We start from the raw sequence: 13680 nt of genomic DNA on the forward strand, positions 1-13680 counted from the left end.
GAATCAGGACCTTGGCGCCTCCTGGGGGGGGGGGGGGGGTTGTCTTTTATTGTTATGACAGCGCAGAGCACTATGGTGCCATTACCCTTTGCAACACAGGAGGCGCTCCAGAGAGGAGGATACAAATATTTAAGACATGGTTGAAAAAATCAGAAGAGATGTGAAGGCTTTTATTAGGTCAAAGACTTTCATAATTATAAAGATCTCACTGAAATAAATGTCTCATAATGTTTGTGAGTGATTCAAGGAAAAGTTAAAAGTGGTAAAAGTTAATTAAAAATGAACATGCTAAAACCATACAATCCAACAACAAATCTCAAGAATATATTATTTTCCAACTTTGACTTAATAATTAATATAAAATTATGAATATAGGGGACATGATATTGCACTTTTCTAAAGACAAATACTAGATTTAATATTTCTACAAATCCCATTTGATATCACAAAACAAATATTACTGGGTAAAAATATTTTTAAATTTCAGGAAAAATGAACATGATAAAAAGGCAGATACTGTATTTAACTAATTTAAAATTTTATTCCAGGCAAAAAATTCAAAATCATTATTTGAGTATAGGATATCAATTAGTCATGAAATCACAGAAGACAAGATATCATTGAAGAATAAAGTACCAGGGTCGTGGAGTAATGGCAACTCTTTCTCGTGTCTGGTAGACATGAAATGGCACGGGGAAGATGAACAGAAGTATTTCTAGAACTACTGGTAGCAAAGGACACAGGTAGCCTTGGGATGCAGAGGGCACAGTGAAGTAACTCACCACCCACTTCAGGCAACAAAGGGAACAGTTCTCTTGGGAGCAATGGGCCCCCGCTCCAGACACATCTCACATCCCGTGACTGAGATGCCGGATGTCGGGTCGGAACCTACTTCAGTGGTGAAAAGGAAGCTGGGATCAGGAACATGTTCTGCTGAGACTCGAGGTAATTGACGCTTTCCCGAACTGCAAAGACATTTTATACGACAATGAAGCTATCAGCTGAATCAAATTTGTTCTAAAAATAATTCACGCCTAATGAACCAGCTCACCAGCAGCCACAACTCTGGGATCCTCGTGAGACCAGTGTCTCCCAGCTGCCCGGCTGTCCGCACTCTCGTTCCACCAGAGAACATGAACTGCAGACGTAATTCAGATGTTACTTGTAATTTTTATAACAGGTATTTTTCTTTTGAGACTGTGACATACTTACATATTCTCTTCTTTCCCTTTCCTCCCTCCAAACCCTCCTATATACCCTTTGCTCTTTCAAATTCGTGTCCTCCATTTTTCACTGTTGTTATCTGCACATATGTACATGTACATATGTGTGTCTATTATAAATATAACCTTATTGCAGACATTTTTAAATATGTGTAGTACCAGACATAAAGTCTAGGGCCTTTTGAATCAAAGCCTCTGATCTACATCCCTGATCCTGACTGTGTATGTGTATGTCTCTGTGTGTGAATAGTCACGTGTGTGAGCGTAGTCAATGTCAGGTGTCTTCTTCAATTTCTCTTATCCTTGCTTTGATACTGGTCTTCTGAACTTGGAACTTAACAATCCGGCTATACTACCTGACAAGACTCGCATTTCCATCTTCCCAAGGCTAAGATTATAAATGGTGCCACTTTAGCCAGCTTTGATATGGAAGCTAGGGATCAAATTCAGGTCACATGCCAGGACAGTCTATCTATCCATACTAGAGTACATGAAGCTATCACCAGCCATGCACATGCAGTGTTTCAGGTCTTTTTATATCTAATAATTCAATGGTCTTTACATTCCTTTATCATTTATAGAACACTGTTGACTTCAATTTTTTTTGGTTTGGCTTTGTCCATAGTTTTGTATTTATAAAAATGCATACTTATATTTTCATTCAGAAACAATTTCTTTACTCCAATAATGTTATTTTGGAAAAAAAAAACATAAAAGATTTTTAGAAAAAAAAGATGAAAAGAATTAATATTTTCTCAAAGATTTCTTCAAAACGTATTAGCAATCACAATAAAAAAAAACCAAGTGTTTTCATACCTTAAAATTAGAAAAAACTCTCAAAGTTAAAAACATAATTTAAGAAACCACCCAAGAAATAAAGGCAATCACCAACATTCATCACAGTCTCACAGAATAGACAACTGTACCTCTGTTGAGGGCTCCATACTCAGTGTGGAAAACGCCAACTAGCGTAGAGTAGCCCAGTTCCACATGGGTGTTTACTGCCCTTTTGAATGCGTGACCCCACAGCGCTGGGCCACCAGGCTTCATCTGAAAGGTAGCCAATTCATAGACTCCTAGAATTGACAAAAGTTATTTAGCAGACATTATTTAGCAGACAGTTGGACATTTAGAGTCTAGAGTGGGAGGTGATCCTATGCATATGTATTTGAAGGGTCATCTGCACACACAGATTTATGCAGACATATTTGTTAATTCTTTGTATTATTTTCCCTTGTTTTCATGTTCTTGTCTATGTTTAAAGTTAATCTCAATAACTGAGGGGAAATAGAAGCTATATATAAATAATTACATGGAGAAAATTTAATCTGGGAACTTTATCAACATACCAAATATTGATCCTTTATCATGAAATAGGATTTTAAGCTGTGAAAGTCTTTAAGAAAAGAAATAAGTGTCTTTTGATGTCCTATTTTCCGCTCTTGTTCTCAATTTTGAGAGGGAAGATACAGAGGTCTGTGTAATTTCCTCCTTCAGGAGTCTGTTCCTAACAGGAATAGCAAGAAAACATGGCCTCTAGTCCTGCCTGACTTTCTGAAGAAAAGTTAACTTCAGAAGGGGGGCGGGAGGTTAGTGTTCTTAAATATCCAGGTATTTCATAGGAGGCCTTTAGCTTTTCCCTCCAGTCAGAAATATAAAACAAAGGTGAGAAACTGGAGGATAAGTAGGTCTGATGGAAAAAAACGTACAAGGTCACCAAGGAATTATGAAAAATATAGCAGAAAATAAGATTTAAGCCTGATGAGATGGTTCAGTGTGTAAAAAACTGCTTGTTGCCAAGTCTGATAGAGTTCAATCCTGGGAACACACACAGTGTAAGGAAGAAACCAACGACCCCGAGTTGTTTCTAACCTCCATGCATGAATATACACTATATAAATAAATGAATGTGAAAAGTGTAAGAAAAAAATCAAGATTTGGCACTTAAAGGGATGGCGAGCATGTCTGGGCAGGGGTGAGAGCAGAGGGCAATGCCTTGTGGGGTGGCTCCCAGAGCCCAGGCTAGAGGAGAGTAATTTTATATTGATGTTATTTAAACAGGAATTGTAGTAAATGTCTATAATCTCTCTACTTGAGAGTCTAAGGAGGTAGAATTGTGATTTAGGGGTCAGCCTGGGCTATATTCTGAGACCTTGTCTCAACCCTCTCAACCCTAAAAATGAGTAAGTGAATAGAAGTTTGCATTACTTTAGTATTATACAGACTTTTTCTATATTGTAGCTAAGCTTTAACCCATGAAACTTCATTTGGAAGGGCTGGAGAGATTGGCTCGGCAGTCAAGAGCACTTGTTGCTTCTAGCAACAAACTTGGATCAGTTCCCAGCACCCACACAGCAGTTCATTCACAACTGTCTGTAATTCCAGTTCCATGAGGATCTGATGCCGTTTCGACCTCCACAGGTACCAGTCATATACGCAAACACACACCTACATACACGTATATATATACACACACACATATATATCTTAGTTTGGAGAAATAGTTCATTAATTCTCACTTTTTAAGTATAAACTAAGATCAGTTTTTATCAATAGTCACAGCAGCATTCCTATAGAATATAAGTAATTCATTTTTTTTTAATTTTTTTTATTTTTTTATTTTTTTTGGTTTTTCGAGACAGGGTTTCTCTGTGGCTTTGGAGCCTGTCCTGGAACTAGCTCTGTAGACCAGGCTGGTCTCGAACTCACAGAGATCCACCTGCCTCTGCCTCCCAAGTGCTGGGATTAAAGGCGTGCGCCACCACCGCCCGGCAAGTAATTCATTTTTTGTTCTTTTCCAGTGACACTTTGTTTTTTTTTAAATCACTTAACATCTGGACCATTTCACGCATGAAAACTCACAGAGGCTAAGAGAAACTCACCTTCCTTTGGAGGTGTTCCTATTTTGCACCATGGTACCAGGTAGGTAATCTCAACCTCTTGCGCATCAACGAAAGCCAAATTTGGGATGAGGAATCGTTCTTGCCATTCCTTATCATTAGCCAAAGCTTTGCGAACCGCCGTTCGATGAGCAAAATTATCTACGGTAGAAAAAAGAATGGAGAAAAAGTTTAAATTGTTTTATTTAAAATTATCTATTCCTCCTTGGACTCCACACAAATAAGCAAACATTTTATCCACAGCACAAAGAACACTGTGTTCTTGGGAACACACACTTGCAAAGATGTGACGTCTGCATCAAAGCACTGAAGTCTGTAGGGTAAAAGAAATGGAGCAACTACGTGACCTCACTGGACGGGCGTCACAGGCTCCGCACTCAGAGGTGTGCAGGAGTTGCTGTGACCTCACTGGACGGGCGTCACAGGCTCCCCTACTCAGCGGTGTGCAGGAGGTAACGTCACTGTGCGTTTCTCAGTCTGTGAGACGGGGATATAACATCAGTCTCCAGGTTTGGGGCGAGGATTACATGAACCCAGGAGGAGCCCTTAGAACAGACGTCAGCACTTGGTGCTCAGTAGATGTGGACTCTTCTCTTCTTTTATTTATTTATTTATTTATTTATTTATTTATTTATTATGTATACAATATTCTGTCTGTGTGCATGTCTGCAGGTCAGAAGAGGGCACCAGACCTCCTTACAGATGGTTGTGAGCCACCATGTGGTTGCTGGGAATTGAACTCAGGACCTTTGGAAGAGCAAGCAGTGCTCTTAACCGCTGAGCCATCTCTCCAGCCCCTGGACTCTTCTCTTCAACTGTAACTTGTTACTGACAGTCCTGGCTGAGAGAAAAACGCTTTGGTAGTGATGCTAGGCAGTCACGTCAAGGCACACCCGGAACCAATTTCAACTTAAGTGAAACAAAATGCACTCTGTAAACAGAAACTGTGTTGAGTCTCTCACTCTTGTTCATTCTCTTAATGGGTCATGACTTAACTTCTCTGAAGCATATATTAATTTTAATGAGGTCTGATCTATTATAGCATGGGAAAGTCCCGAACTGCTATATGAGGTACAGAATGAACACTTTTCATAGAGAATCATTTTTTAAAAAATTAATTTGGACACTGATGGACAAACCCAAAGGGAAATGATTAAGAATGCTTTGGGCACCCCCAGGCCCTGCTACAGACTGTGAGGACCAGACACAGGGGTAAGAAACTTCACACGTTCTTGTACTTCTTCCATGTCATCTTCAGCGGAAGACCTTTCTTCAGTTCCTCTGCCTCTACCTCCGTTATGGAACAAGACAGTAAAGCAGGGATTTTAATTTTACAAAAGAGATTTTTCCTAACAAACAATGCTAAAACTTTGAGAATTAAAGTCAGTTCATCCAATTAAGGTTTAATATGAGAGGATATGTTCCCATAAATGTTAACCTCAAAGTCTAAGCAAGTGACTGATAAAAAGATACAAAGGGGCTGCTGAATAATTTACTTGGCTTTGTTACTGTATTGCTTTCAAATGTTTTCTTTAACCTGTGTGTATGCACAGTCATACAGACTGAAGAACCAAGCTTCACAGACCACCTAACGATGAACATTTGCATGAAACAGAAGCTGTGTGCTTCATACCATACTTCCAAATATGGAATACTTTGTTTGTTCTGCCTCCGAATTCTACACTCCAATATCCAATCAATTCAGAGTAAGCTGTCCGAAGGTGAACATTTTCCTTAAAATTTTCCAGGAACTCATTCGTCTTTGAGGGCTTGAGAAAATAGGTGCGGAATTCATACAATGTCCCATCGCTTTGCCTGGGGCCTGTAGCAAAAGGTGAACACACCTGAAAAAAAAAAGACGAGACATTCAAATATTTTGGAAAAGATAAGATTTATCATGCTGTTACGGTCATATACTTGAGCCTGGAAACAAAGGACATACAGTAGACTCAAAACTTGTCTTTCTATTTCTCCTGTCTACTCTGTATAGACAGGCATGTTTTTGTAGAGATGCAGTTTAGGTAATGGCTGCTGAGCACACCGAGTGCGGAGATCTTCTTTCCTAGCTGGGGGCCAGGGCGAAGCATGTTTTCATGAAAAGCTGCTGGTAAGCTTTCATCAAGGTTGTGATCCTGTTTCCTAGGGAACTATGATCAGGAGCCTTGTAGTTTTGGACTTTTCTCTTGCTGAGTCAAAATCAGTAGTCACCAGTACTGCTTGTTTAAAAGAAGCTTGCAAATTTTGTAGTATGTCTTTTTTTTTTTTTTTTTTTTTGGTTTTTCGAGACAAGGGTTCTCTGTGGTTTTGGAGCCTGTCCTGGAACTAGCTCTTGTAGACCAGGCTGGTCTCGAACTCACAGAGATCCGCCTGCCTCTGCCTCCCGAGTGCTGGGATTAAAGGCGTGCGCCACCACCGCCCGGCTGTAGTATGTCTTTTTAAGAGACATGATGAACATGTTTATTAGCAGAAGGCCTTTTGGGGTTTCTAAAAAAATGAGCATTATTATTTTGATCTAAACTTTTAAAAAATACTCAGTGAAGTAAATTACTGGTCAGAAAAAGGAAGGTGTGAATCATTAATTGCTTTGCACTACAGTGGGGAGCTGCATGAAAGCTGAAAGGAGAGAACTCAAGGAGACAGCGTGCTCTGAAACATTAGTTTCCTGTTGGGGGCACAAAGGTCCTTGCACCCACAGAGCACTAGGGAGCTGGGCGTGCAAAACACAGTGGCCTCTCCTCAATCAAAGCGATAAAATACCCTTCTGCCCAGAAGGCTGGAATGGATATTGTTAACAACCTTTGTGCTATCCGTGGAGGCAGACCTCACCCAATTCCCCAAGATGATTGGTTATCCCAACTCTTCTCTCCCTGGACCGTTATCTTTAGCTCCAGTTAAAATATCCTTTAATAGTCACATGCTTTACATGAAAGCTTTGTTAAATCTTAGATTTGCTATAGAAAGATCAGTTCCACAATTTTTTAGCCAAATTTGAACCAAGCTTTAATTAAATACTGGCCAGGAGGATGGGCTCTGGCCAGGACCACTCTGAGGTTCCCAGATCATTCTGGGGTTCCCAGGAAATGGCAACAAGTCACATTTTGTAGAGGCTTAAAAAGGCAATCCCATAAGGCCACTGTATTTCCCATTAGGTCCAATCAGGGGCAAGCACATATCTGTAGTGGGGAACGGGGGGCATCACATATCCTAATGTACTTCCTGCCGGTGTACTTCCCACCTCCATCCAATCAGGGGCCTATGTACCTCCCACCTACAAATGGTCAAGCACATCCCAACTACATACGATTAAGCACATCTGGAGCAGTTTAGTCTAACAAAGTTGTTCAGAGGAATGAAAACACGTGGTTTGTTATCTCCCATGAACAAAAGCCTCCAGAATTTCAGGAGGTTATCTTGTCCTTGGGCAAGTGGAGCTTACAGGTTAAATTTGGCCTTTACACTTCATGTGATGATTTAATAACTACTAGAAAGCACCTTGCTATGAACTGCCCCGTGTATGTTTACACACACACACACACACACACACACGCATGCACACACCATTCTAGTTTATAGTCTTGTGTAGGTTGGTTTAAAGTCTTAAGTAGGTTGAATTAGCATGTATCCATTTCCCGAAAGTAATTAAACAAGAAAAAAAAATACAAAACCACTTTGGTAAGTAGAGCTATGACCAATTAGGGCTTACCTTGATCACTTATGAAGCAACAGGCCTTAACTTTTGTTTACAAGACACAATAGTATATGAATAAATTCTGCTTGTATGCAGGGGCTCATTTCATGCATGATTATGAGTTATATTTCTGTTGTCCCAAATAACTAAGCTTGTGCTCCTGTATGGCAGAAGCTTTTTGTGTTTGTAATCATACTTTAGCTGCTTCATATTGTAGTTAAGATACATAATAAAAGCGGGAGAGTTGGATCAGTAGTTAAGAGCAACAGAAGACCCAGGTTCCATTTCCAGTATCCACACGGTGGCTCTCGATGGTATTTAACACTAGTCCCTGAGGATCCATCGCCCTCTTCTGATCCCCCTTGAGCAACACACACACACACACACTACACAAACACATAAAAAAAAAACATACATGCTTAAAAACATACACGGTTGTAAAAAATTAAACATGGGATACTTTAACAGTCTTTTAGAGTGAGTCAAGAAGTCTGTATTTGTGGAGCATAAATTACTGTGGAAAGTACACATTAAAGAAATCTGTATTGAAAAGGTGTGTGTTAAGAGGTGAGATCATTTAGTGCTGCAGGACTGGACCAAACTGTGCCAAGGCAGAAATCGGCTTGATGTTCCGTTATCTCAAAATCGGGGCTTTTCCTCAACCATTATAGGAAGGCAGCAAAGGTAAAGGCTGTATTATGTGTTAAGCACTTTTTCAGTGTTCACCACAAAGTCTGTCTCAAGACCAGGCTAACGCGTTTCCTGAACCCAGAAAGTCATGAACCTCTCTGCATTCAAGTCAAACATCCATGGTCAACCCCTGAGGCTGGCTAGCCTCATGCAAGTCCCATCTCAGGCACAACCAGCTTCACAAGGCTCCAGGGCCTTGCTTGGCTTGGGGACTCCCGGAACTGCAGGACAGGATGCTCCCATGGCAACCCTGTTCTCCTGTTCAAGTTTCTCCACAAAGTGCCCGTGTATGAACCGGGCAGTGGCTGCAAAAACTTCAACGAGGGCGGCAAAAACGCAAGGGTCAGGGCTTCAGGGATGACCCCGGAGGCCAGAAAAAGCTCTCTCTGTCCAGCTTCTGGGGAGATGACCGGAAAAGCGGGCACCTCTTCAAGTGTTCGGTGCCGTGGACTCAAGAGATCTCGGCTCCAGGTCAAACTGGGACATTGGCTAGACGTGCCAACCGCTGCCAGAGGATCAGAGGACGTGTACTCGCGCACCAGACCCCGCCCACCTCTCCCTAGCCAGGTGTGCCACAGGCCCCGCCCACTTCCCTGAACACAGCTCTCCGCACTACAGACCCCCCCCACCCCGCCCACCTCCCCACAGCCGCGTGCGCGCGCCAATGACCCCGCCCACCTCCCCAAAGCCGCGTGTGCGCGCCACGGACCCCGCCCACCTCCCTGAGCCCTGTTAGTACACGATTTAAAGACCGCGTCTACCTCCCAGCGCACGACTGTCGCGCATCCCCGCGTCCCCTACCTGTGGCGCCAGCGCCCGCGGGGCCAGCACCTTCCTTAGGCAGCTTCGGAGCGCGAGCATGGCGCGGCCTGGAGCGCACGGGAAGACCGCTGGGTGCTGGGACTCGCGTTCTCCCCGCTTCCGGGTGCGCGCGCCCGCTCGATTAGGTACGCGCTGACTGGGCGGGGTTCGAGGGCGCGGCCCCGCCCCTTCCCGCAGGAGCGGGGAGCTCGTTCTGTAGTGCACGTACTTCTGTGCTTGGCTTTTGTTCTACAAGGTTCTGGATCCTGGGTGCTTTCTAAGAGCTGAATGTAGTGCGTAGCCTGGGTGTTTTAAAATCTGGGGGTGGGGGTGACCTCGTGGTAAAGGCCCGTGAGCCTTCATCTTTATCAGAGTGCTCAGCATCCCTGTTGACCAACCCCCGTCCCCCACCTGGCCCCCAAGCGATGGGTTAATTTTTTTGGAGCCCAGAACAGTGGACTGAGGGCCTGAAATCACACGTGGAGACTGAAATTAAGTAATTCTGTGTGGTGTGAAAGCAGATCTCCGACGGCCTCTGATTTTTCGCCCTCAGAGAAACTTCTTTTACCATTTATATTTTTCTAGTGGGTGTTTGTTCTTCGTTGAGCATATTCTAGGGTTTTCCAACTATATTCACTTGGGATACCGTTCATTCTCAGGTACCCGGCCTTCAATGGCTCTACACTTCACGTTAAATAGCTATTGATCCCAATATCTTGAATACTTTCCCTGATGAAAACAGCCTCTTGACTACCTTACTAATGTACACACATTATTTACTGCTGGTCGTTAGGGATTAGAAACCTTTTTAGTGTCGCAAACATTTGGAAATCTTGTGATACTCTGAACTCCTAAAGAGTGTTTAGCAAATACATACAGCTCTAAAAAAACTACACTGAGTAAACGTCATCTAATAGAAAGGTAAGTTATTGAAAACCACACGTGCTTCTTTATAGAGATATTAAATAACAATCTAGGGGGTAAGACAAGCATTTGAAGTCGTCATAACCATAAAAGGGATTTTGACATATTTCAGCAGCTGTAAATATATCTATGACTATTATTGATAAAAACACAAGTCCTGATAATATTGTACTTTATTCCTGTCTTTTATGAACAAAGGGGATAAGGCTGGTTCCAACTGAGATACAGCTTTGACCCATCCCAGTTACCTGAAGCCTAGTGCCGACACTTCCAGATGCCTCTGGCTGTTCTCTTCCTCAAATCTACAGTGAAAATCTTCTCCTCAACCACATGCAGGAATGGTCATGTCCTCATTTCATTTTATAGAGTACTGAGTTGCTGACTCTGTTATGTGTATATTGTGCCCTAGACTGCACCCTTTGAACTGCTGACTTCTAAGTTATGTGCATATTAATCTTAACTAAATACTATCAAAATATTTTATGAATTTGTACTTTTCATACCAGTGTGTAAAGCTTTTCTGACCATGTTTTTATTATTTTTCATCTAGTTTGACTTTTGTGAAAATACATCTGTAGGAAAGAGATATCTTGATTAAGAGAGCCATTATGGAGTTAGCAAGAAACCTAGCACTAGAGAAATTCCCAGGAATCCACAAGGATGACCCCAGCTAAGACCCAAAGCCATAGTGGAGAAGGTGCCTGAACTGGCCTTGCCCTGTAATCAGATTGTGACTACCTTAACTCTCATCATAGAACCTTCAACCAGCAACAATTGGAAGCAGATGCAGAGATCCGTAGCTAAGCACTGGGCCAAGCTCCCACAGTCCAGTAGAAAGGAGGGAGGAGCAATAATATGAAAAAAGGGGTCAAGACCACAATGGGGAAACCCACAGAAACAGCTAATCTGAACTAGTGGGAGCTCTCTGACTCTGGACTGACAGCAGGGGAACATGCATAGGACCAACTAGGCCCTCTGAATGTGGGTGACAGTTGTGTAGCTTGGGCAGTCTGTGGGGCCACTGTTAGTGGGAGCAGGATTTATCCCTAGTGCATGAACTGGCTTTTTGGAGCCCATTCTCTATGGAGGAGTATCTTGTTCAGCCTAGATATAGGGGGAGGGCCTTGGTCCTGTGTACCGTACCGTAACCTGTCTACCACATGACAGTTTGCAGGTCAGGCAAGGGGCTGGAGATTGAAACACACACACACACACAGACATAGACATCTTAGAATATAGTTCCAAAAAAGATTTCTCTTTTCATCCCTGAAACAAGAATGCCTCTTTTATTGTGTTCCAGGGCAGCTTAAATAGGGCTCTTCTTGACTAATGGCCATGCCCTAGCTCTCAGGATTTTTCAGCTGCAAGCCCACCAGAAACCACTCCCCTGCCATCAGGAACTCATGAGGGTCTTGTGTCCAGAGCAGCTGCAAGCACAGGAAGACAAGTTGTTTACTCCGGCTGGCAAGGGGTCACAGAAAATTCAGGGTCTGAGCGTCTGCAGTCCCCAACAGCCCTGCCTCAAATTTATCACTTTGCCAGACTTTGATGACTCCCCATGGGAAGCCTTACCCTCTCTGGGAAGTGAATAGGGGGTGAGGTGGGGGGAAGGAAGGGGAAGCTGGAGAAGGGAAGGGAGTAGGAACTGGAATTGGTATGTAAAATGAGAAAAGATTGTTTATTATTTAAAAAAGAAAATACATTTGTACACGTCAAGTAAAAAATAGGTAGCAGCTGCAGGGTGGTTGACCTATGATGCTGGCAAACAGAACAATGTCCTTGGTGGTGTTCCTGCTTGGTTTTGTTCAAAGGTTAGACTTGTGCAATTGTGCGGTTGGAAGCAGCTACGTGGATCTTCTGCTAGCCCAGCTGGTAGGAGGTCAGGTACATGCAGGACTCTCAGCTTACCTTACTGTCTGGATCCATATTCCTTAGAGAAATTTCTCTTTTCGGAATTATATTCTAAGGCCACTAGATGGCGACATAGACTAACTTTCCTTTGCTTAGGCATAGTCTGTCCATCTCCCCGCCCCTCCTCCAGTTGGGGATCGAACCCAAGGTTTCTGGAATATCAGGCAAAAATGTACAATATATTTCCAGCTCCTATTTTTTCCAATTCTTTTAAGTTAAACTACAAATATTTAGCGTGGAATCAATTGTATGAGTGTGTGTGTGATTATGGTGTGATGCTGTAATTTTAGTAAAGGCAAATTACTATCACAATGTTTGAGTTTATTGTATTTAAAAGGAGCATTTTTTTGTAAGAGAAATAAAAGTCAATTTTCATTCAATGTTCCTTAACAAGTTTATGAACTTGTATACTATTTATAAGCTTATATAATTGAGGAGTGTGTAGTAAAGATAAAAATCAATTTTTTATTAATAAGTGTCCTGCTTATATCACCAGTGTATCTTTTGTGTGTTGAACACTGGAGTGCTGTGTGGAAGGAAACAGACTAAGTCTCTAGCTTTGGACTGCCAACAGGTGTTCATATTTCTGTATCTACTTGCTGGTATCTCTTTTAGTACCAATGGTAGGAAGACTAGCTTAATATTTAATGATAGTATAAATTTATCATTTCTATTATTTTATTACTAAAGCACATAGAAATGTACAGTTACCATGTCTTTTTATATATGTCTATTATATATACCCCTTTGGCTTTTTTTGGGATTTGGATTAAAAGTGCATTTTGGTGGCAGTGACATTTTAAGACCCATCAGCCATAAATGCTGCAATTACCCAAGGCTCTGCATGTTTACTCTTATACTCGCCTTTTCCTACATGTGGACTTAAGGAGGAATCTTCTAGTTTATATTTTCATTCTTAAATATAGCTTGTCTTGTTTTTTAATCTCTTTTAGATTTACTTGACTTTCACTGATTGCTTTTATAGTATCTTTTGACTGAACTTGTTATTTTCAGGATAGTATTGAAGGGTGGAACTTCAGAATAATTCAAATTTCATACTATTTTTTACTGGAAAATTAATCTGTTTGGAATGATACATGTTGGTTAATTCATGTATGTAGTCTTTTTCAACTGCAGTCTTTCTATGATGTTGTCTTACTGTTTTTATTGCTGTGAAGAGAGACACCATGACCATGGCAGCTCTCATAAACAAAATATTTAATTGAGGGGGCTCACTTATCATCTTGGCAGGGAGCATAGCAGTGTTCAGGCAGACATGGTGCTGGAGTAGTAGCTCAGAAACTTACATCTTGCAGGCAACAGGGAGTCAACTGAGACAGTGGGCAATATCCTGAGCATAGGAAACCTCAAAGCCTGCCCTACAGTGACTCACTTCCTCCACCAAAGCCACACCTCCTAAGAGAGTATGGAGGCCAATTACATTCAAACTACCACAGATGTCTGCCCCCCCCCCCCCTTTCTGGTTTTTCAGGACACATTTTCTCTGTGTAGCCCTGGCTGCCCTGGAACTCTCTCTGTAGAC

General features: G+C 42.0%; 1 protein-coding gene across 1 annotated transcript; it reads right to left on the reverse strand.

Annotated features, from left to right (window-relative positions):
* Positions 1 to 521: 521 nt before the first annotated feature.
* On the reverse strand, positions 522 to 9419 carry LOC130888044 (protein NipSnap homolog 3B). The gene is made up of 6 exons (XM_057790869.1): positions 9303 to 9419; positions 5757 to 5967; positions 4106 to 4264; positions 2150 to 2299; positions 1052 to 1138; positions 522 to 965 (listed from the first exon to the last, which is right to left on the reverse strand). The coding sequence occupies exons 1-6, from the start codon at positions 9360 to 9362 to the stop codon at positions 889 to 891; spliced, it is 744 nt and encodes a 247-aa protein (XP_057646852.1). The 5' UTR covers positions 9363 to 9419; the 3' UTR covers positions 522 to 888.
* Positions 9420 to 13680: the final 4261 nt, after the last annotated feature.

The sequence above is a fragment of the Chionomys nivalis genome, chromosome 16 (assembly GCF_950005125.1).
Source record: "Chionomys nivalis chromosome 16, mChiNiv1.1, whole genome shotgun sequence".
NCBI classification, from domain to species: domain Eukaryota; kingdom Metazoa; phylum Chordata; class Mammalia; order Rodentia; family Cricetidae; genus Chionomys; species Chionomys nivalis.

Excerpts from the sequence above, each read along its gene's own strand:
- LOC130888044 (XM_057790869.1), bottom strand. The coding sequence starts at position 9,362 with ATGCTCGCGCTCCGAAGCTGCCTAAGGAAGGTGCTGGCCCCGCGGGCG. Across the intron at positions 1,139-2,149 it reads GTATGGAGCCCTCAACAGAG|TTCATGTTCTCTGGTGGAAC; the intron begins GTACAGTTGTCT and ends TTACGTCTGCAG. Across the intron at positions 966-1,051 it reads TCCCAGAGTTGTGGCTGCTG|TTCGGGAAAGCGTCAATTAC; the intron begins GTGAGCTGGTTC and ends ATGTCTTTGCAG.